Source organism: Anabrus simplex, chromosome 2 (genome assembly GCF_040414725.1).
Source record: "Anabrus simplex isolate iqAnaSimp1 chromosome 2, ASM4041472v1, whole genome shotgun sequence".
NCBI lineage: Eukaryota > Metazoa > Arthropoda > Insecta > Orthoptera > Tettigoniidae > Anabrus > Anabrus simplex.
Window position 1 is genome coordinate 289,186,150 of NC_090266.1, and position 25,876 is coordinate 289,212,025.

At 37.5% G+C, this 25,876-nt stretch overlaps 1 protein-coding gene across 4 annotated transcripts in view; it reads left to right on the forward strand.

Moving 5' to 3' along the window:
• Positions 1-25,876, forward strand: part of LOC136864062 (type-1 angiotensin II receptor-associated protein) — a 268,407-nt gene that overhangs the window by 209,736 nt on the left and 32,795 nt on the right. For all 4 annotated transcript variants that reach the window (XM_067140601.2, XM_067140600.2, XM_067140602.2 and 1 more), the window contains exons 6-7: positions 206-281; positions 16,605-16,745. In XM_067140601.2, coding sequence (XP_066996702.1) covers positions 206-281; positions 16,605-16,745 — 217 coding nt within the window. The remainder of the gene's footprint in view (positions 1-205; positions 282-16,604; positions 16,746-25,876) is intronic.

Consider the following 25,876-nt stretch of genomic DNA (forward strand, 5'->3'; position numbering starts at 1 on the left):
TTTGTAATCTAAATGAGTGCTCTGCTGGTTGGTTCATTGCTTGCATTCCTTTATTCTGGTGTTAAAAGTGCATGCAACAGATCTTGCTTGGACTGCAGCTCAGTCATGGTATCATTTCCCCACAATTATGGCCTGTGCAGTGCACGCCCATGCCTCATCATTTTTCATCTCTACAATATCTCTCTAATTATTCTTCATGTTTTAGGCACTCTTCATTGGTGTGAGCAGCATCCTGCTTGACATAATTGTTCTCACTGTCCGCTTCCCATCAAGCTTGGCTCGTAAGTATTGAAATATGTGTTATAGTTAACTAAATATACACCATAATTGTGGATATTGTAAACCTAGTTGCTCAAATTCTGTTTCCAAAACTTAATATGTTTGTTGTATACTTTTATGTTAGAATAAGAGTGGGTACTGTGGGATGGGTAAAGTGTACTTATTAACTGAGGGAATTTAGGAAAGGTAGCCAGTTCATTACTTGCACTCTTAATTTTGGACACTTATCGTCATGTGTGAGAGAGAATTTAGTGATACTTTTATGTTGTTTCATATGTGTTGAAGTCTAACACATTTTATATCATAAGTAACAGTGTTCTCCCTAGGACCATTTTACTGGGTGCACCGCCTGCCGTTTTTACAGATCGCCCAGCTAACATAACCTAGATACATGCTAGTTATGTAATATGAATATATATTTGAGAAATTGCGTGCTCCAAATTAAAAATGTAATTATTGTAAGACATTAATTTAAATGTTAAATCTTCATTATTGTCAGCATAATTGCATCAATTGCATTGGAGTTTAAATGTTTAGGTTGACTATAATGTAGTGTCATGCGCGAGTAGTATCTGGATTAGTGTGGAATCGCACGAGAGCACTCGATTCCTCATGATGTCACAAACCCGTATGGTAAGCCCTGGTGTTTGGTTGTGAACGAGCAGTAGTACACTAGAACATTTTGTTCGTGATAATAACACTAAAATAGTTTACCTGTCTGATATTACTGTTAACACCCTCTGTGGATCATTACTAGAGATATAGGGTTCGAACTCGGCAGAGGTCATCGGATTTTTGAAGGGCGACGCTCCGTGTTGTATGATGTCGGCCTGTAAAAGATCTCTAGTGACATATTTGGTGTTCACCCTACAAAATTCACTAAAATTCAGCCTTAGACGCCCAAGAGAGATGTGGTTTACTCTGCCATCTAGTAGGTCTACAGTACAACGGAACACCGAAATCGACTAGCAACCAGCCAGGTGGCGTCAAATTAAGGTGTTTACACACGGTCACTGAGGCCATATTATTATTATTATTATTATTATTATTATTATTATTATTATTATTATTATTATTATTATTATTATCGTTAATGCCCTGAGGGGAATAAATTGAAATTTCACCTTATTCATTTTTTACGTAGTATTCCCCACCCGGCTACTCATTCCTGCCACCCGGCTGACAAAAATTTCTGGGGAGAACACTGAGTAGCTTCTTGTTTTTTAGGTATATGGATCAGACATATGCATATGTAATTTTGGGCAGTCTTCATTAATTCTTGTTGTTAGGATTAAATTATAATGTAATTTTTCTCACATATTATTAATCGTCCTCATCTTTTATCTGTATTTTCTGTTTCTTTTGTCTTAATTAAATTCAGAAAAATCTATACGTGTAAAATAACAGTTTTGTCTGTACATTGCTCTAATTTAAAAAGAATGATATTTCCATATCAGTCTTGTCCATAGTAAGAAGGAAATTCAATTTTTAATTTTCTATCATCTCTGTATGTATGTATGTATGTATGTATGTATGTATGTATGTATGTACACACATCAATAGAAAATTCTGAACAAAATTTAATGTAAATCATTACATAATGTTGGAAAATAAGGCACTACGGTCTAGCCAGTAAGTAATTTTATTCACACTGGGTGAAATGGTGATTTAGGGGAAGGCCTTTAATGTAATTCTCAAATATCTATGTTATTAATGGTCCTATCAATAAATACAAGGTTCATACCCCACTGTTGGCAGCCCTGAAGATGGTTTTTCATGGTTTCCCTTTTCGCTCCAGGCAAATGCTGGGGCTGTATCTTAATTAAGGCCACGGTCGCTTCGTTCCCACTGTTAGCACTTTCCTATCCCATCGTCACCATAAGATCCATCTGTTTCTGTGCGACGTAAAGCAGCTTTACAAACTATTATTCCGCATTGAAAAATAGCTGATCACAAAGTTTATACAAGGAGTAATTTTAATACCACCTATTCAATACAAATTTATTCCACTATAGTGTGGTTAAATACACATGGAAATTTGAAGTACATGTTTCGCCCACTATTTATTGGGCATCATCAGCTTCAATCAATCTTAAAACACACATGGTCTAAGGAGTCATAATAACTTATGTAGAAAATTGATGAATATTTACAAGTGTTAATACTGTGGATGCAAAATGTTTACAGTAAAAAAAAGTATTAAAACAGAACTTATACTAAAATCACTTTGAAAAAATGATGTGTTCACCTAAAAGTAATAGTCATATATTGTTTTTAAAAAATAATCCATGTCTGACACTGAAATGGATCTTCTTGATGAGAAGTTTAAGCAATATATATTACACTAGGAAACAGAATATAAAAAATAAGGCGTCAACAGGATAAAAACAAAATGGTTAAAAGATGCAGTAAAAGTTCATATTTGAGGCCAATATTTAAAATAAGGATGAAAAGATGTAGTTGCATTGAAGGCAGTGTATTGGAAAATTGGATTAAAATAGTGGTATGTCGTGAAGAACATCGAAGAGTTTGCCATAAAACGCTGCTAAAATATTGAATAAAAGAAGGTAGGCTGGACGACAAATTCGTGTAACAAAAAATGCCTCTTGTAGATGTGGATGTCCATAGTAGACAATGTTGTCAATTTATTCTCAAGATGTAATGTATGTATGTATGTATGTATGTATGTATGTATGTATGTATGTTTCCTAGTGTAATATATATATTGCTTGAACTTCTCATCAAGAAGAAGATCCATTTCAGTGTCAGACATGGATTATTTTTTAAAAACAATATATGACTATTACTTTTAGATGAACACATCATTTTTTCAAAGTGATTTTAGTATAAGTTCTGTTTTAATACTTTTTTTTTAACTGTAAACATTTTGCATCCACAGTATTAACACTTGTAAATATTCATCAATTTTTTACATAAGTTATTATGACTCCTTAGACCATGTGTGTTTTAAGATTGATTGAAGCTGATGATGCCCAATAAATAGTGGGCGAAACATGTAGTTCAAATTTTTGATAATTTCCATGTGTATTTAACAACACTGTAGTGGAATAAATTTGTATTGAATAGGTGGTATTAAAATTACTCCTTGTATAAACTTTGTGGTATAGCAGCTTGTAAAAAGAAAAAAATAATAGAATGCAATAAAAGTTATCCATTATATAGGATACAGTTTTCCATCATTTACGTCTTATAGAGTTTTACCGTTTTACCCATTGGCTATGAAAACAGAGATATTCATAATTTAGTATTTACCGGGCGAGTTGGCCGTGCGCGTAGAGGCGCGCGGCTGTGAGCTTGCATCCGGGAGGTTCGAATCCCACTATCGGCAGCCCTGAAGATGGTTTTCCGTGGTTTCCCATTTTCACACCAGGCAAATGCTGGGGCTGTACCTTAATTAAGGCCACGGCCGCTTCCTTCCAACTCTTAGGCCTTTCCTATCCCATCGTCGCCATAAGACCTATCTGTGTCGGTGCGACGTAAAGCCCCTAGCAAAAAAAAAAAAATTAGTATTTTATTGCTTAGCTCGTGTCAATGCTGAGCATCACTGACATGGAAATATTGATCAATCATGTTAACTGATGATGGTGGTGGTTTCAGTCGTGATTGTCTTAAGGTGACAAACCATGTGGTCATCAGTCCATATTGGTAAGAAAAATTGTAAAGATGACTAACAAAATGGGGGAAAATGTATGAAGGAACGTCATGAAAGGAGAAAGTAGGACTCCCTGTACATTGGATGTTGTAACATCACAGAGTCAGAAGAAAACCTCAATATCGAAAGCCCGTAAAATTGGTTAACAGTAACATTATATTGACTATTGCTTGTTGTGGTGTGCTTTGTCTCTCTTGTTGCCACTCATCTCTGATAGATGGTATTACTGCTGCTTGCCCATCAGAACATCTTTCCTCAGAATTATTGGTGGGAAGTAGCTGTTGGCGTTAGACAACTTTATTTTTTAGCGTGACATCTCTCTGGTTCATTCATGCTCTGATAACTACTGGTACGTCACACACTGGCTCGTCATAATATTCCAGTTATTCAGTCCCTGTTAGGAGGCGCTGATAGGAATGAGGAGCCTGCAGACTTAAAGGAAAATGGCAGAGCAATGTCCATCGCTGTCTGTGGCTGGGTCATTCCAATTCAGGAACTTGGCATTATTAGAATGTTACCGTATGTGATAGTAGACTGTACTACCTGTGACTGTCGGGCCAAGGGTCAGGTGGGCAGTGCCACTTATTATTATTATTATTATTGTTATTATTATTATTATTATTATTATTATTATTATTATTATTAATAAAACTAGCTGATGTACCCGTGCTTCGCTACAGGATTCTCAGAAAGTCTGACCTTCTGGTTTTCCTCACTGAAGTAAACAAAGGCCATTACAAAAACTTCAGTAGGTACTGTAAGTAGCGATTAAAAGCAATGCTATCATATAAAATACTCGATCAAATGAAAAACCACACATTTTCTCACTTTTAATGAACAGTACTATGGTTAAAAGGAGAACAATAAAACTTTGATTACCACCTGTTCAATACGGAAAAATTGAGGATGGTCTCTTGCTGTACTACGGTGCCGATCTAACAGTCCAAAGTTCCAGAGCTGGAATCACCAGACCGCAGACAGCCGTGAACACTCCTCTGCCATAATTCCCTTAAATATGCACACTGCTCATTCCAATCAGTGTCTCAGAGTAGGGATTGAATAGCTCGAATGCTATAATGAACCAGTGTGTTACGTACCAGTAGTATCAGAAAATTTATGAACCAGAGAAATGGCATGCTTAAGAAGAAAGTTATCTAACTCCCCAGTTACTTCCTGCCAATATTCAAGCAGGCTGTTACACTCGGTACAACCGGGCGAGTTGGCCGTGCGGTTAGGGGCACGCAGCTATGAGCTTGCATCCGGTGGATTTGAACCCCACTGTTGGCAGACCTGAAAATGGTATTCCGTGGTTTCCCATTTTCACATCAGGCTATCTGTGTCGGTGTGACGTAAGGTAAATTAAAAAAATACTCGGTACACAGCAGTAATCCTATATATCGTAGATGAGTGGGGACAGAAGACACAAAGTCCACCACAACAAACAATGGTCAATGTAATGTTATTGTTGATCAGTTTTATGAGCTATATTGTAGGCCATAACATCTAGTTTTGTTTCAACTCTGTAATATTAGGGCGTCTTATAAATTATTATTATATCGTAGACTGTAGTTCCTTATTCTCTGGCTTCACATACTGATTGTCATTAAATTCTGTTTACCCATGTTCTCTTGACTTGGCGCTGATATGGACTTGATAACAAAAATCCAAATTCATGAATATCTCTATGATCATAGCCGGTACGCTAACAATGCATAAGATAAAAATGATCGGATATTTAAAACTGTATAACTTTAGTTATGTAGTATTTATCAAAACGTCCATTAATAGCATAAATATTTGAGAATTACATTTTAGGCCTTCCCCTAAACTACCATTTCATTCAGCGTGAATAAAATTAATTATGGCGTAGATTATAGCGACCTACTTCCCGACTTTTCATACCGATTTTCATTGAGATAGGACCACTAATAACGAATAGTTGAGAATTTAATTTTAGGTTTTCCCCTAAACTACCATTTTTCTCAGTGTGAGTACAATTATTTATGGCCTAGATTGTAGCGACTTATTCCTCAATTTCCCGTACCGATTTTTGTTAAGATACGACTATTAATAACAAATATTTGAGGATTAAATTTTAGGCCTTCCCCATAACTACAATTTCACTCAGTGTGAGTAAAATTGTTTATGGCCCAGATTATAGCAACTTATTCCCCAACTCTGTATACCGATTTTCATTAAAATATGGCCACTAATAATTTAAATATGTGAGAATTAAATTTTAGGTTTTCCCCTAAGCTACCATTTCAGTTGGTATGAATAAAATTATTTATGGCCTAGATTATAGCGACTCATTACCCGACTTTGTATACCGATTTTCAATAAATTCTCTTCAGCCGTTTTCTCGTGATGCGTGTACATACATGCATACAGACAGACAGACAGACAGACAGACAGACAGAAATTACGGAAAAGTAAAAAGTGCATTTCCTCGTTACTGTGGGCACAACAGATACAGAAATACCATCCTTTTTAAATTCTGAGCAATGTACAGACAAAACTCTTATTTTATATATATAGATGTTATTTTTTTAGCATCCCACTAACTACTTTTGAAGGTTTTTGGAGAGGCCAAGGTGCCATAATTTTGTCCTGCAGGAGTTCTTTCAAGTGCCAGTAATTCTACCAACACGAGGCTGATGTATTTGAGCCCCTTCAAATACCACCGGACTGAGCCAGGATCAAACCTGCCAAGTTGCGGTCAGAAGGCCAGCGCCTCAAGCATCTGAGCTACTCAGCCCAGCATTATTATTATTATTATTATTATTATTATTATTATTATTATTATTAATAATACATACATATATACATTATCATTATAGACTGTGCCCGACTCGTTAGCTGAATGGTCAGCGTACTGGCCTTCGGTTCAGAGAACCCGGGTTCGATTCTCGGCCGGGTCGGGGATTTTAACCTTCATTGGTTAATTCCAATGGCCCGGGGGCTGGGTGTTTATGCTGTCCCCAACATCCCTGCAACTCACACTCCACACATAACACTATCCTCCACAACAATAACTCGCAGTTACCTACACATGGCAGATGCCGCCCACCCTCATCGGAGGGTCTGCCTTACAAGGGCTGCACTCGGCTAGAAATAGCCACACGAAGTTATATATTATTATAGACTGTTATGCCTTTCAGCATTCAGTCTGCAAGCCTCTGCGAATTTACTAAACGTCGCCACAATCCTCGATTTGAAAACTAGTTTTGTGGCCTCATTTAGTTCTATACCTCATATCTTTAAATCGTTAGAAACTGAGTCTAACCATCGTCATATTGGTCTACCCCTACTTCTCTTACCCTCCATAACAGAGTCCATTATTCTCCTAGGTAACCTACCCTCCTCCATTCGCCTCACATGACCTCACAACTGAAGCCGGTTTATGCGTACGGCATCATTCATTGAGTTCATTCCTAAATTAGCCTTTGTCTCCTTGTTCCGAGTACCCTCCTGCCATTGTTCCCACCTGTTGGTACCAGCAATCATTCTTGCTATTTTCATGTCTGTTACTTCTAACTTATGAATAAGATATCCTGAGTCCACCCAGCTTTCGCTCCCATAAAGCAAAGTTGGTCTGAAAACAGACCGATGTAAAGATAGTTTCGTCTGGGAGCTGACTTCCATCTTACAGAATACTGTTGATCGCAACCGCGGGGTCACTGCATTAGATTTGATTCAATCTCACTTACTATATTACCATCCTGGGAGAACACACAACCTAAATACTTGAAATTATCGACCTGTTCTAGCTTTGTATCACCAATCTGACATTCAATTCTGTTGAATTTCTTACCTACTGACATCAATTTAGTCTTTGAGAGGCTAATTTTCATACCATACTCATTACACCTATTTTCAAGTTCCAAGATATTAGACTGCAGGCTTTCGGCACAATCTGCCATTAAGACCAAGTCGTCAGCATAGGCCACACTGCTTACTACATTTCCACCTAACTGAATCCCTCCCTGCCATTTTACTGTATACCTTTCAGCAGATGATCCATGTAAACTATGAACAGCAAAGGTGAAAGATTACAGCCTTGTCTAACCCCTGTAAGTACCTGAACCAAGAACTCATTCTACCATCAATTCTCATTGAAGCCCAATTGTCAACATAAATGCCTTTGATTGATTTTAATAATCTACCTTTAATTCCATAGTCCCCCAGTATAGCGAACATCTTTTCCCTCTGTACCCTGTCATATGCTTTCTCTAGATCTACGAAACATAAACACAACTGCCTATTCCTCTCGTAGCATTTTTCAATTACCTGGCGCATACTGAAAATCTGATCCTGACAGCCTCTCTGTGGTCTGAAACCACACTGGTTTCCATCCAACTTCCTCTCAACAACTGATCGCACCCTCCCTTCCAAGATGCCAGTGAATACTTTGTCTAATCAATGAGATACCTTGATAGTTGTTGCAATCCTTCCTGTTCCCTTGCTTATAGATAGGTGCAATTATTGCTTTTGTCCAATCTGAAGGTACCTTACCGACATTCCATACTAATCTTACTACTCTGTGAAGCCATTTCATCCCTGCCTTCCCACTATACTTCACCATTTCAGGTCTAATTTCATCTATTCCTGCTGCTTTATGACAATGGAGTTTATTTACCATCCTTTCCACTTCCTCAAGCGTAATTTCACCAACATCATTTTCCTCCTCCCCATGAGCTTGGCTATTCGCAACACCACCAGGATGATTTCCTTTTACATTGAGATGATGTTCAAAATATTCCCACCACCTCTCCAGTGATTCCCTGGGATCTATTATGAGTTCACCTGAATTACTAAAAACACTGTTCATTTCCTTTTTCCCTCCCTTCCTAAGATTATTACTGTCCAGAAAGGTTTCCCTGCTGCTTGACCTAACCTTTCCAGGTTATTACCAAAATCTTCCCACGACTTCTTTTTTGGTTCAAGAACTATTTGTTTCGCTCTGTTTCTTTCATCTACGTACAAATTCCTGTCTGCCTCGGCCCTTGTTTGGAGCTATTTCTGATAAGCCTTCTTTTTACGTTTACAAGCTGCTGTCACTTCATCATTCCACCAAGATGTTTGCCTTTTCCCATCTTTACACACAGTTGTTCCTAGGCATTCCCTTGCAGTTTCTATTACAGCATACCTGTACGCCACCCATTCACTTTCTATATCCTGAACGTGCTTACTGTCTACTGTTGGAAACTTATCCCTAATCATATCCATGTACTTCTGTCTAATTTCCTTGTCCTGGAGATTTTCTACCCTTATTCGTTTGCAGACAGATTTCACTTTCTCTACCCTAGGCCTAGAGATACTTAGTTCACTACAGATCAGATAGTGGTCTCTATCGACAAGAAATGTGTTTTTCCACCAATCAATACTTAATTTATTGTAAATAGATTACACTAGTACCGGTTTCGGCCCCTTTACGGCCATCATCAGCTAGTACATGATTAATTTCCAGCCATTAGACAAAATCACGAGTTGTTATTATGTTAGACATCCGGATGTCTAATGGGGGATGGAAATACAATATACAGTAGCGTGAAGTTAAAATATCTGTGGTCAAAGGTGAAGGTTACAATAAGTTAGGACATGAGTATACTGAACACATTAAAACATATGGGCCACAATATAAAACACTTAAAAAGTTTTAACACATTCAAATTTGGTATGTATAAGTTAGACACTTATTAAAATTGAAGTTTGTAATCCTTAAATTCCATTCTTCTACCTTCTGTGTGGTTCCTTTGCTTCTATGTCATGTTGATTAGCTGTATGAGGTAATCTTCAAAATTGTTCTGAGGCTGATATGTGTCATATTGGTATGGACCTTTGTCATGATTTTTTGTAGTCCAACTGTGATGTACTCCAGTGAATTTTTTTTGTAATAAACTGCAGGTATTGAGTTTGAATTTAGGAGCTGTTGGTGGCAACACCTCTCTTGTCTATGTTCATTATGTGGTTGTAGTTATTGTTGTTGTGGAGGTCTTGTACCAATATGTCTGAAGGCTTGTGTGTTCTACTACGAGTGCCATATATATATATATATATATATATATATATTGTGGCCATTATGTTTTAATGTGTTCAGTATACTCATGTCCTAACTTATTATAATCTTCACCTTTGACCACAGATATTTTAACTTGCTACTGTATATTGTATTTCCATCCCCCATTAGACATCCGGATGTCTAACATAACAACAACTTGTGATTTTGTCTAATGGCTGGAAATTAATCATGTACTAGATGATGATGGCCGTAAAGGGACCGAAACCGGTACTAGTGTAATCTATTTACAATAAATTAAGTATTTATTGGTGGAAAAACACGTTTCTTGTCTATACATTGAATCTGTCAATACAGAAAATGAAATTTCTAAATAATAAAGTGGTCTGTATCATCGAAAAATCCCCGGAAAACTCGTACAATCGTAACAGATTTCCTGAATTCAAAGTTGGTTAAGATATAGTCTATTATGGATGTGGTACCCCTACCTTCCCATGTGTAGCGGTGAATAGCCTTATGCTTGAAGAATGCATTCGTAACTGCTAAACCCATACTAGCACAGAAGTCCAGCAAACGCTTCCCATTCCCATTAGCTTCCATATCTTCCCCACATTTACCAATCACCCTTTCGTATCCTTCAGTCCTATTCCCAATTCTCGCATTGAAATCGCCCATTAGCACTATTCTATTCTTGCTGTTGACCCTGACCACGATGTCACTCAATGCTTCATGAAACTTGTCAACTTCATCCTCATCTGCACCCTCACATGGTGAATACACGAGACAATTCTATTCCTAATTCCTCCAACTGACAAATCTATCCACATCATTCGCTCATTTATGTGCCTAACAGAAACTATGTTGCGTGCAATGGTATTCCTGATAAAGAGCCCTGTCCCAGACTTCCCTTTCTATCACCCGTCAATTCCACTTTATAATCTCCTCTCTCTTCCTCGTTATCTCCCCTTACCCGAATATCACTTATTCCTAGCACATGCAGATGCATCCTCTTTGCTGACTCAGCCAGTTCTACTTTCTTTCTTCCATAAGCCCCATTAATATTGATAGCTCCCCATCGAATTCCATTTTGTTCGCCAAGTTGTTTCCAAGGAGTCCCTCGCCTGTCAAATGGAAGTGGGACTCCGTTACTCCCATAGGTCCGAGGGTTGCTTAAAATGTTCTGAGCTCGGTAAATTCATGAAGTAGGATGCTACCCTACTTACACACAGTCCAAGTGAGGATATCTCCTCTAACGGGTTATGGACCACCGGTGAATTGTATAGTCCTAGCCGCCTGAGCACAAGAAAGGCCATGACTTAGTATATGTCCGAGATGCCCACTACCATTCCATAGCAACTGGTATCCCAACACTCAGGACCACTTACTAGGCCACTCAGCCGTTGCCCTTGGTTCGTGAACTAGGACATGACTACAGTAACCCACGCCATGAACCATTATTATTATTATTATTATTATTATTATTATTATTATTATTATTATTATTATTATTGTTGTTGTTGTTGTTGTTGTTGTTGTTGTTGTTGTTGTTGTTGTCGTCGTCGTCGTCGTCGTCGTCGTCGTCACAATTGGGAAATATCCTGGTGGCAATGATCACTTACAGTAGTGTGTAAAGGAAAGGGTGATAAACATAAAGCTGAAAAATTACAGGCCAGTCAGTTTGACATGCATTGCATGTAAGCTTTGGAAAAGCATTCTCTCTAATTATATTAGACATGTTTGCAAAATTAATAACTGGTTTGATAGAAGGCAGTTTGTGTTTAGGAAAGGTTATTACACTGAAGCTCAACTTGTGGGATTCCAGCAAGATGTAGCAGATACCCTGGATTCAGGAGGTCAAATGGACTGAATCATGATCGACCTTTCTAAGGCATTTGATAGGGTAGATCATGGGAGACTACTGGCAGAAATTAGTGCGATTGGACTAGAAAAAAGAGTGACTGAATGGGTTGCTATATTTCTAGAAAATAGAACTCCGAGTAGGTGAAGCTTTATCTGACTCTGTAATAATTAAGAGGGGAATTCCTCACGGTAGTATTTTTGGACCCTTATGTTTTCTTATATATATCAATGATATGTGTAAAGAAGTGGAATCAGAGATAAGGCTTGTTGCAGATGATATTCTGTACAGAGTAATAAATAAGTTACAAGATTGTGAGCAACTGCAAAATGACCTCGATAATGTTGTGAGATGGACATTAGTCATTGGTATGATCCTAGAACATGTGGAACTTGTATATTCTTGAATATGTAATTCCAAGAAAGTCACAAACGATCTTGCCTACTTTAAAGTTCATGTGTTCAAACTGAATAAAGATCATTGAATTTGTACAAGAACGTAAATTTTTGAGTGTGTTGTAAAATACGTAGTTCGTGCTATCGTAAATAATATAACAGGTAAGTATGCAAAGTTTGTCAATAGAGGCAGTTATAAAATAAGGCATTAGCTGGAATCGCTGCTAAGAATATCATAAAGGTGAACCGAAGATAACCGTGTAGTCACATTGGATGTAAGGCCCTTCGTAGAGAGTACTAGATAGTTGAATGGACTGTCGTTTCTCTGGAATGAAACGAAAAGGAAAAAAATGTTTTAAAACCCTTGGAAGCGCTAAAGGATCCCCTATTTAGCTGGACTAGAACTAGTACTTACATGTAAAACTAGATGTTATACACGTCCTCCCGTTACAGCAGTGTTAGCTTGTCTGTTGGTCCTAATCCTAGTGTTATATCTATGTGGTAGAGGCACTGGGAAACATGGAGTGGGAGGGGTTAAGGAACGTGGAGGGGAATAGGGGGTAGGAGGATCTTTATGCGTCAGAGCTGTTAAAGGAGGGGAGCTACTATGATTGGCAGGAGCGGGTCTGATATTTGGAGAGCTGGAGGGAGTCCTTGAAGGTATAGAAATGAATACACAAGGGGACTTATCTTTACTTGATCTAACCATATTCAGTAACTCGGGTGTCAACTCATGTAATGAGCTTTTGATGTCCGTGAAGTCCTTGTATATTCAATTCTATACGTTCAAAGACTCCTTCCAGCTCTCCAAATATCAGACCCACTCCTGCCAATCATACTAACTCCTCTCCTTTAACAGCTCTGATGCATAAAGCTTCCACCTACCCCTTCTTCCCCTCCACATTCCTTAACCCCTCCCACTCCATGTTTCCCACTGCTTCTGCCACATAGATATAACACTAGGAGTAGGACCAACAGACAAGCTAACACTGCTGTAACGGGAGGACGTGTATAACATCTAGATTTTCATGTAAGTACTAGTTCTAGTCCAGCTAAATAGGGGATCCTTAAGCTCTTCCAGGGTTTTTTTTTTTTTTTTTTCCCTTTCCGTCTTTTTCCAGAGAAATGACAGTCCATTCTACTATCTAGTACTCTCTACAAAGGGCCTTACTTACATCCAATGTGACTACACAGTTATCTTCAGTTCACCATTATGATTTTCTTAGCAGCGATTCCAGCTAATGCCTTATTTTATAACTGTCTCTATTGACAAACTTTGCATACTTACCCGTTATATTATTTACAATAGCACTAACTACGTATTTCATAACTCACTCAAAAAGTTACATTTTTGTACAAATGCAATCGTCTTTATTCAGTTTGAACACACGAACTTTAACGTAGGCAAGATCGTTTGTGACTTTCTTGGAATTACATATTCGAGAATATACAAGTTCCACGCGTTCTAGAAAGATGAATATCTAGTTTTAGCTTCAGACGCATGGTTTTAGACTGATGTTGAGATAGTTTCAATCTGTTATGTTATCACAGTTTTAATGTAGGATTGTCCATATTTTAAATGACTTAGTATACTAGTTTTAGCTTTACAATGTTAATTATCTAGCTTCTTGTTTCACATTTTACTTAATATTTAAGTTCAACATATTAAGATTGACTAAAGGCTGAAGATGCCCTCTAGAAAGGGCAAAGCATTACCGTAAAACTCTACAGCTGTATATAAATGTAACCACATAAAAGTGGATAGTATAATAGGTGGAACAGTAAAATACCTTTGTTATTTCTTGTATAATAACTTTCAATACAGAAAGATCATGAGGATAATAACTTGTAACTCACCAAGAGGGCGAGACAAATTTGTGAGCCATCAGATATCCAGGTGGAGATGGACACACTCAAAGTCACATTCAAGGGTAATGGTTACAGTGATTTGCAGATGCATAGAGCTCTGCATCCCAGAGAAACGACCAAGCAAAGCTCACAGAAGGAAGAAGTGAAGGGAACTGCCTACCTGCCTTACATTCACAACACCACAGATCAAACTGCCAAGGTCCTCCGCAAACACAATATAAAAACCGTGTTTGGCACTATCGCTAAAATTGCTCAATGTCTGGGTAAAACCAAGGACACATTTTCCCCACTTTTACATCCTGGGGTATACAAATTTCCCTGTACTTGCGGCAAGGTATACATTGGCCAAACATGCCGGTCCATTGGTACTCGTGTCAAGGAACATGAACAGAATATTCATCTCAACCAGCCAGACAAATCAGCTATAGTTGAGTACACACTATCGTCGGGTCATGATGTCGTGTTCCAAGATGTTTGAGCTCTTACCCACACTAGACATTACAGGTGCAGGATTATACGGGAAGCTGTGGAAATACGTAGAAATCCTAACAATTTCAACAGGAACACCGGCTGTCAATTAAGTAATACATGGTTGCCAGCCATTAAGGATTTACATAGGTAGTTCCCTTCCCTGTCCCTTCACTATTGTTATTTCATTTTGGTGTTTTCCAAATTCATATGTTCCTCATCGCCAGATGTTTCATTCCAGGCTTGTGTCAATGTCATACTTTTATATGTGTGTACACCTGTTATGTTATGTGACCCTCTCAGACTGATTCTGATGGTTCCGTCAGCTTCCGCTTTGAACGCTAGTGCTGTACCACGTCCGGTGAGCCCTCTGGCGACGAATAAACATACCAATTCCACTTCTATTATAACGTCAAAATTCAAACCTCATTGTTTGAGGAGCCTTTCGCGTGAACAGTTGAAATTTGTTTCTGAAGATGCAGAGCAAAGTTCTCTGGGAAACGTAAAGAAAATCACTGTATTTTCTTGACACGGCTTAAGCCCAAAATCCTATATCATGTCTATAAGTTGTTTCTTTTTCAGGTGTTTTCTGAGTTTTCTTTATTCATAAATTAGTTTTGACAGACTGAAGAACCTAACGTGAAAATATAATTGAGTTGAAACTGAGAAGTAATGGTTCCCATTATAACAAATTTATAACTTTTGTCAGTGCTTTAGTAAATTATTTGCTTGCACTGGAATACTTTGGAGACTCAGTGACTCACCAAGACAAAGGTGTTATTCAGTACAATGTAACTCTGAGCTTACTTTGCTAAACTTGATGCAAGTGTAATGGACTAGTATAACTTGGAAACAATATTCTCTAACCCATGGGTAAAGAATGGAAATATCGAGCTTTTTTATTATTATTATTATTATTATTATTATTATTATTATTATTATTATTATTATTATTATTATTATTATTTAGTTTTGTTCAGACTTTATTTGGTATAAATCATGATCGTATCATTCCTGAGGTTATGTCATGAATCATCTGCTGTATGTGTATTAATGCAAGTTCATTTAATGTAAGACATAATTTATAGTAAATAATTTATTATTTACCTGCACATATGATGTATAAATCCAATGCAATATTGTGCAACACATGGTAGTAGTCCAGAACAACGTATCTTTGGCTCTAGAGAGTTACAGAAAATTCCTTTCATTGTAAATAGGTTATTGGAGACTCTCAAAATTACAAGAAAGCATGTTGTGTCATATTCTTTTAGAAGCCTGCCCAGGCAACATACATAAAGAGGCAGTCTTGAGGATTGAGGGGAGTTGTTTAACAAGAGTTGTGAGTGCAAGTTGTTAATCGTGTATGTGAATTCATGTTGTGATTGGTAGTACGTTCACATGCTATTGTGGCAGTCTTCTCCTTCCTTATTCTTCGTAACAGTGTTTTGTTTGAGAGCGTAGTAGTCAAGTGTTCAAAATGGTGGTTTATTGGTGTGTATGTATAATGTGTATATAGTTTGTAAATAAAATAGTGTACACAATTGGCATCTTTATGGATAAAACAAACTATGATCCACTTTTTTTTTTCAAATTACCAGTATATTACCATGGAAGAATACATAGCCTAAGTTACTAAGTTGAGGTCAGTGACATTGAATTTATGTCCCTTAAAATAATCATAATCATCTTTTTACCAAAAAATATATATACAGATAGTTATTTGTACTTCATGGTTCTTTGACTTGTAAAGTTGTCAGTTCAACTAAAAGTAACGTGAAATTCAGATTGCCTTAAGCTATAAACATGGAATAGGGCGATAAAGAAAAACATATTGCACATAGCCTATCTAAGAAATCAAAAAAACCAAAGACATAAAGTAGCAATAAAAGAAAAACATAATTGAGAATTGACAGCAAACTTATGATTCCACTGAATGAATACTAGAAGAGGTGATTAATATTCTAAGAGCTATCTGGGTCATCAGCTTTGTTTTATTCTCTGGACTGTTTATTATTTTTAATTTCTCCTGTCTTTTAATAGGAACAGGAGAGAGATTTAGTGCTGGTATGGCCATCCTAAATCTGTTAATTCGACCTGTGACCTCTATGGTGCTCTATCGTATTCATGCTGACCGTACTGGCACTTCTGGTGCATTTTCAAATAATTTTGGTGGTCTTTTTGGTAAGTATTTAAGTTATTAATTTTATATTAAAAATTAAAAGTTCTGTCTCTGATTTCTGCTGTCTATCAGTGTGCATTTTGTCAAATTATTATAGCTAAGAAAGCTGCTTGCTAGTAAGCAATGAGAAATTCAGCTCTAACTATTGTTCCTTTAGCATACTAAACATTACTACACTGTTGAGCAAGTCAATAAATTTTATATTGTTTCTTTTCATTTTATGCATAAGAAAGATGTGTGACCATCAGATGCCATGAAGTTTTATAAGCATGTATGTATTAAAACTGTAGCAGGAAAGAAGGTGTGGGCCTCAGGTCTGGAAAAAATACTTCAAATAACAAACAGGAAATATCAACAGATATTATGTTTTATAAAATTTTTCAACATTTAACCAAGGTCAAAGAGATACATTTATGACCAATAAAATAACATCGTCTTCAAAATAAACTTTAAAATCCTTTAAAAATGATAATAAACACAAATATATATATATAGATATCAGTATAAATTCATTAAATATAAGTACCTTCAGGAAGTACACTGTCTCAAAGGGTCAAACAGAAAAATAACATATTTCCTAAACACAGGCATAGGCCTAAATCTTTTATATAGTAAGGGCATCAGTTACGTAGGCCAAGAAAACTTACTCAAGGATGGAAGATCCCCAATGAAACAAGGACTGTTCCTGAACTATTAAGTAACCAATCAAAAAGAAAATTCTTTAATAAGATTAAGTAAATCTTAAAGAGAAATACACTGAAAAATCAACAAAAACATCCCATTGGGACATAATTTTCCAGTTACACGTGGGCTAGTCCCATATTATGAAGTGGCTGAAAAACTTGAACATATCACTAGTGAAGAAGAAGAAGAAGAAGAAGAAGAAGAAGAAGAAGAAGAAGGGGGTTTTGAGAGCAAATAACACAGAAATCTTAACCTAAATACACAGTTCAGAGTCCTAAGGGGGAACAGCTGCCCAGTAATACAAGGGATAATCCCATATTAAATGTGACCAAATAGAAATAGAAATCCAAACACAAGGAGGTAATAACTTTAAAAAGTTTGCAGTCAGATGAAGTGCAAGGGATTCTGAGAGAAAGCACACAAAATCCCAACAAGCATATATTACATGGAATACATCCTATTGGGGTATAACTGCCTGACAATACGGGCTGAGCCCATGTTACCTTGCAGTAGGAAAGCATGTTAGAAAACTGAAATTAAGGAGAAAATTATTTGGAGAAACAAGTCGCAGTCAGCCATGAAGGAACAGATTCTGAGGAAATATTCTCCAACCATCTCCACAAGAGAATATTACAATAGGGAGAAAATCTTACTAAAAACTTACATAAAACATTGTGTGTCAACCCTAACTCACTGGCCCTGTTAGAAATGTAATGGGCCTCATCAAGAGGAATACAGAATTTCAAAACAACATCTTTAAAATATGTTGCATCAAAAAATTCTGTTACATGATGAGCTTGAAATGTAAAATAACATCTGCACACGAAGGGATGAAATGAGAGAGCTTAGCTCAATTGTCCATTTTCTTCATTCTTACCTGCCTACCAGGACCAGTTGCGTGACTCAAGAAGTCGCACCACATACACTTACACACTCGCTAGCAGGCAGGCAAGCTTCAACCAATATCTATGTCATCTGATCATCTGATGGCTTAGCAGGCATCAATTTTTGTAAAGGAGACCAAGTCTCTCATAGTGCATTAGCACTGCCTGTGGCTCCAAGTAGCCTATACAGCGGCCTCCACTCTATGTACTAGCCATATGTCTTCATAGGTGTGCTAGTTACCAACTGATGAGTCCAAATTGGCACATTGGGGTGAAATGCTGGCAACCAATATTGATTTAGCTGGAAAATTTATCATTTCCAATAATGGACCCTGTATATTGGGACATTCTGTAATGGTTATAGTGTCCGCCATGCCAACTGGCTATGGGCCCGGCCCGGCACTGCACTGTATACGCCCACCCCTTACGCTTTAACCGCGCCAATCACAAGCAGCGCTTAAGTGCTAGGCCAGCCCCACTCGCTTCCGCTCGTGGGCCCGTAGCAGAGGAGTATGGAAATGACTCCACGATTAATCTGGAGTCTTTCATCTCGCGATGTTCCTGGATTCATCGAGCATCCGGACAATTCTAGAAGGGCCAGCGCAGGTATATAAGAGAGGAACGACCTGCCTGCAGGAGTGAGAGTTGGACTGAGTTAGAAGTTGGTGTGGTTCAGTTGTGAGCGACTGCCAGTGTAGTGAAGTATGTGAACTGCCGTGATTATCGGACTAGTGTGCTACAGTGCGGACTGTCGGCAAAGGAGAGAACATGTAGCCATATGACGTGGGATCTTGTGTGTGGGAGTAAAACTGTGTAGTGTGTGAACAAGTGAGAAACTAAGGGAGAGAGAGCGCGCGAACTGTGTAAGTGTGTGTTATGAGCAAATGTTGTGTGTAGTCTGGTGTAGTTTAGCGCGTAGCTAATAAATCTTAGTATTGAAGCTGCCAGTCTAGTGTTAATTGATCCTACTACCCCGCCAACTCGCTACAATACCACTTATTACAAGATATTAAAATCATTCCGTATTGACAGTTTTCACTTTACAAAGGAAAGGATTTATTGCATCCTCCTATTCAATACATATATATCCATCTTTAGATGGAATAATTCTAATCATTTTAACACATTTTGGTTCATTTTTGAGCCATTTTCAGTGAAATAGTTAAAAACTACACGATTAATGTCAAAAGGATGTTATTAAAAAACACAGTGAGAAAGAATGTTCGAGGAGTGATCAACAAAAACTGAGACTGATTTTTTCCTGTAACTTCCATGATAGTTTCCTGTTTGTAACATAAATATTTGAAAAGTGTGGGTTTTTTTTGTATAATGTCCATAGGCAATGGAGGTGACGCGAGAGGAGCAGTAGAATGTAATCAAATTCTGTTTTTGTTTAAACCATACAGCCACTGAAACTTGCAAAAAGCTGAAGCATCATTATGATCCTGAAGGAAAACAAGCCAGCACAGTGTGGAAATCGCCAAAAAAGGCAAAAGTTGTTCCATCTGCAGGGAAAGTGATGGTGATCACATTCTTTTACCGTAATGGAATGATTTACCAGCATGCAGTTCCCCCTCACACTACTGTTACTACACGTCACTATTGGCTACAATGAGGAAGGACATTGCAAAGAAACAACCAGAGCTTTCTCGGACTGGATGGCAACTTTTTCATGACAATGCACGGCCTCACGTCGCAAATCAAGTCGTGCAGTTTCTGGTTCGATTCAATATTACCTGTGTACCGCATCCGCCTTATAGCCCTGATCTTGTACCCTGTGACTTTTTTTTATTCCCATCACTAAAGGCAAAGCTTAGGGGCATTCGATTTGAGAACTCTGAAGCAGTGCTCAAGAAAAGTGAGGCGGTTCTCAAGGACCTGACAAAGAATGGTCTGCAGCATGTGTTCAAGGACTGGCAGAGACGCAATAAAAATTGCATTGAAGTAGGAAGGTACTACTTTGAAAAAGATCATGTAAGCATTGAAATGGAGTAATAAATATCTGTGGAAAAATATCAGTCTCAGTCTTTGTTGATTAGCCTTCATATAAAAACATTTGCAACATTTGAGGTAGTAGCAAGGTTGAGAACCTCTTAGTCTGAAAGTACAGTATGTCGTACTAAAAAACGAGGACGAAATCACAAAAATTACAAGAATTACTCCATCTAAAGATGGATATATGTATTGAATAGGAGAATGCAATAAATACTCTCCTTTGTAAAGTAAAAACATACCCCTTAGTCGAGCAGCTCGTCACATTCTCCCAAATCTTCCCAGTCAAAACTTCGTAACATTTTTGTAACGCTACTCTTTTGTCGGAAATCATCCTGAACAAATCAAGCTGCTTTTCTTTGGATTTCTTCCAGTTCTTGAATCAAGTACCGGTAATCCTGATGAGGGTCCCATACCCTGGAACCATACTATCAGAGACTTATATGCTCTCTCCGTTACAGCCTTACTACAACCCCTAAATACCCTCAAACCATGTGCAGAGATCTCTACCCTTTATTTACAATACCATTTATGTAATGACCCCAATGAAGATCTTTCCTTATATTATCACCTATGTAATCACATAAGGAACTTTCACCCCATCAATGCAGTAATTAAAACTGAGAGGACTTCTCCTATTCGTGAAACTAACAACCTGACTTTTAACCCCGTTTATCATCATACCATTGCCTGCTGTCCATCTCACAAAGTTGCCGAGGTCCTTTTTGCAGTTGCTCACAATCTTGTAACTTATTTATTACTCTGTACAGTATAACATCATCTGCAAAAAGCCTTACCTCTGTCAAATGCCTTAGGTAGATCAACTGTGATAAAGTCTCTTTGACCTGAATCTAGGATATCTGCTATATCTTGCTGGAATCCTACAAGTTGAGCTTCAGTGGAATTACCTCTCCTAAACCCAAACTGCCTTCTATTGAACCAGTTATTCATTTTGCAAACATGTCTAATATAATCAGAAATAATTCTTTCCCAAAGCTTTACATGTAACACATGTCAAACTGATTGGCCTGTAATATTTGGCTTTATGTTTATCACCCTTTCCTTTATACACAGGAGTTACCAGACAACAAGAACTTCACCTTAGTATGTGTCAGAGGCACAAGAGGATCACATGTTACAGAAACAGTTATATCTTTGTATACATTCCCATACTTTAGCTTCATCTTCTAACTGAATGCTTGGTTGGAAAGGAGCTTGTATTTTCTCATGACTGTAGATATTATGAACATAGCGATGTTACATCCAGTTTTATGTTGAATCCAAACCATAGGGACATGATTGTTTATCTTTAAGAATCCCACATGCATTGACTGGGTTTCAAACGGTGACCACAATGGTGAAAAGTCTTTAACTGTGGACAATGCTGCGCAGCTATAACGTGCAATAATCACCACCACCACCACCACCACCACCACCACCACCACCCTCTCATTTGATCAAAATCAGGTGGAATTTATCGTCGTGTTTGAAGTGAAGCTTCAACAGTCTGTTAAATAACTATTACATTCTTTTTCTTGGTAGGACCATGTGATGGTGTTTTATGTACCTTATGTACAGGTTGCCGATGTTTCCAATACATTTCAGTATTTTTTTTATCAGGAACCCTCCGTGGCTCAGACGGCAGTGCATCGGCCTCTCACCACTGGGTTCCATGGTTCAAATCCCAGTCACTCCATGTGAGATTTTGCTGGACAAAGCAGAGGTGGGACAGGTTTTTCTCCGGGTACTCCAGTTTTCCCTGTCATCTTTCATTCCAGCAACACTTTTCACTATCATTTCATTTCATCTGTCAGTCATTAATCATTGCCCCAGAGGAGTGCGACAGGCTTCAGCAGCCAGCACAATTCCTATCCTTGCCGCAAGATGGGGGCTTCATTCATTCCATCCCTGACCTGGTCATTGACTGGAAAACAGGTTGTAGGTTTTCATTCTTTATCAGGGAGACTGATTTACCCCTACTCAATCTGAGGCAATCTATCTCCTCAAGCATCTAAAATCTACTATCGATCATCATCATCATCATCATCATCATCATCATCATTGAAATAGATGTTCCAGGACTTCAAATAATATAAATAGAAACAAAACAATTGCGAATTTAGGGAAAGATGGTGATGCCACAGAATTTTTGAACAAGGTAAGTTTTGAAAAGAGAGAATATTATATACCAGAAATCAGTCTTGTTCTTCCCACTACAGTATGTAGAATAATGCTATCTTCTTTGTGAACTACTAGGCTAAATTTGTGGACGTGACTAGTGTACTACCGGGTGAGTTGTCAGTGCGACGTAAAACAAATTCTAAAAATAAAAAATTGGCTAGTGCACTGAGATAAAAGATTAATTACACCAGTTTTCTTCTTAATAGAAATCCTAAATTCTTCAGCTGTATATGTTAAGAAAACAGTACTGCTCTTATGGACCTACAAGGAGTGAACACACACCTTTTTTGATGCCTATAATTCCTTGTGGTTAAGGAATACTGTATTTATATTGTATTGTGAAAGTAAGAAGAAGTTTTTTTTTTTTTCCCTGTGAGTTATTAAAATAACTGCTTAACATTCTCTGTTTCTTAAATGGATTTGCAGAGAGGAAGAACAATGGCAGGAACAGCCATTGCTTTGTTGCCTTGCTTCATTTTCCTTCAGAGTTGCTCCAGTATATGTAACGCTTAATCTGTTACCTGTGAATCACCCGGTAGCTTATCACTATTGAAGAGAAGTCATCGTGTCTGTGTGGGTTCTTTTTCTCGTAGTGTACAGCAGTTTTTACTGAAGATTTTGATGCTGTGGTGTGCAGCGATACATCAGAGCATGATTTGTACTGATACAGAAATTTGCTTTAATTTTTATCTGTGCTTGGTTTTATTTACCTGTTGTTTCTTAAGCGCATTCTATTTTTACCTTTTTTCACAAGCATATTTAATTTCTACCATTCTTTTCATGGGGCGATATAATAGCACAGTAGTACCCGGTATTGACTGGGGAAATTTATTAAATGCTATTAACTGGATTCCCCAACCCTAAGCCTATTAAAAATATCTGTTGTCCATTTCCTCCCCCATTTTGCCTTGAACTTCAATACTGAGGTATTGTAGGGGCAGTATTTTACCCTTGTTGCTGTAAAAACCACTGGGCTGAGTGGCTCAGATGGTTCAGGCTCTGGCGCTCTGACCCCAACTTCACAGGTTCAATCCTGCTTCAGTCTGTTGGTATTTAAAGGTGCTCAAATACATCAGTGCATGCTTAGTTTACCTGGAAGGACGTGGGTTCGATTCAATGTTAGGAAGTCGAAAAATTTAAGAAACGAGATCTCCACTTCCAGAGGTGCATATGATCTTTAGGTTCACTCAGCCTACACCAAAAATGAGTACCAGGTTAATTCGTGGGGGCAAAGGCAGCCGGGGCGTAGAGCTTGCCTTCCACCACTCCAAGGGCCTTAATAGCCTGTATGCAGATGACTTTGTGTTGCTTTTGCAAATACGCCAGCCTTGTGTGGATAGATTTACTGGCATGTAAAAGAACTTTGCAGGACAAAATTCTGTCACCTTGGTGTCTCCAAAAACCATAAAAGTAATTAGTGGGATGTAAAGCCGATAATAATAATAATAATAATATTATTATTGTTGTTGTTGTTGTTGTTGTTATTATTATTATTATTATTATTATTATTATTATTATTATTATTATTATTATTATTATTATTATTTTGTGTAAAAACCTCAATAAGCCCCCCTCTGCAACCTCTGTACCCTATATTTCATAAAAATAATTAATTTGCAGCTCAGTTTCTTCCCCCTTTTATCTTGAAACTTAAATCCGAATCCACAGATGCATGCACTGCCGTTTACCCATTCCGCCCTGGAAATCAAAATTATCTGCTTCTAAATCACCTGTCTGCTTGAGTTCATAAAAGTAATTTGCATCTTAGTTTCTTCCTCCTTTTATCTTGAAATCAAATACTGAGTTTTACAAATTTTTGTGCCACTGTTTTCTCATTATGCTGTGAAAACCAAACCAAAATGAGCCCCTCTAAAACCCCCATCCCGTTGAGTCCATAAAAATAATTTTCAGCTTAGTTTCTTCCCCCTTTGATCTTGAACTTGAATACAGATTTCACAAATTTATGCACCACCGTTTTCTCATATTAGTGTGAAAACCAAAACCCCACTAAACACCGTCTCCCTCACAATCCCCTTGAGTTAAAAAATAATCATTTTCAGCTTAGTCTCTTCCCCCTTTCATCTTGAACTTAAAAGTTGAGTTTCAGAAATTTGTGTGCCACCATTTTCCTGTATTGCTATGAAAATTCTTCAGCACACAATGATGGGGCACTATATTCATACATGAAATTTACATACATTTTCTCCAAGTCTGGAAATATTGTAAATTTATTTTCAATGTGTTTGAGCCTTTTAACATCATTCTGTTTAGATTCAGCTTCAGGAGACAATTCGGGATTAATTGGAGGTTTGACAATGAACCTATCAGAATCATCACTTTGAACATTATTCACAAAATGTTCTTCACAAACCCTTTTGCTGGGAGTAAGAACTGGTTGATTGATGAAGTTCTTTGAGTTCCCATAATCATTGCAGTTTTGTGTCAAGAGAGTTAGGCTCCTTTCACCCGATCCACTTGCTTTCCTCACCGTGCCATGCCACTCCACTCCACTTTTCAGACACTCTGTTTTTCCTTGCTGTCCACTTCCGGCAACTTGCCAGCAACTTCTAGTCCCCACAACATCTTTAGCATCTCAGTCTGACTTTGGACAATGGACGCCAACATTATCCATGGGATTTATATTCTTATGAAAAGAAGATTGTGGAGAAAAAGAAGTACTAGGGTTCATTATCCATTGAATTCATATCACCTAGAACGAGGAGCTCATTGTTTTCTTCTAGATGAACGTACCAGTGATCCAAAAATGTTTTTTAATTACTTTTGTATGAGTAGGAATTCATTTGATGTATTGTTGTCAATCCTTGAAGCATGTTTACAGCATCAGGACACGAACATGAGAAAATGTATTCCACTGATACTTGGAGACAAAAACTTCGAACTTGTGACGCACACAATGTTGACAGTCCGAACGACTTATTTAGTGAGCTACCAGTTTGGCTTTACTACCTATACCTAACTTCTGTAAATAAAACACTGGTAGTTCTCACAAAAAAGAAAATGTTACTATGTAATTTAATTGAAAGCAATTCTTTTGAAATAAAGATGGCTAAAAACTTTGATTAATCATCTTTTTCAATGAGCTATGTTACTGTAATATTGAACAAATAGTTAACATATAACACATACAGTATTATTGTACTTACTAACTTCTCTCTATTTGGAGTCGTCCAGTTCGGCAAAATTTGGTATCACTTCTTAGGAAACTTCATTCCACATTTGAAGCATTTAAATTGTATTTGAATAGTCTGTCATTCTTAAATCCCACAGGAAAGGACGATGTTGTATTTCTATTATTAACTTTTCAGCATTTATGAAAGGAACCGACATTTTGAAACAAAAACTTCAAACTTGTGGCGCTCTCAATGTTGACT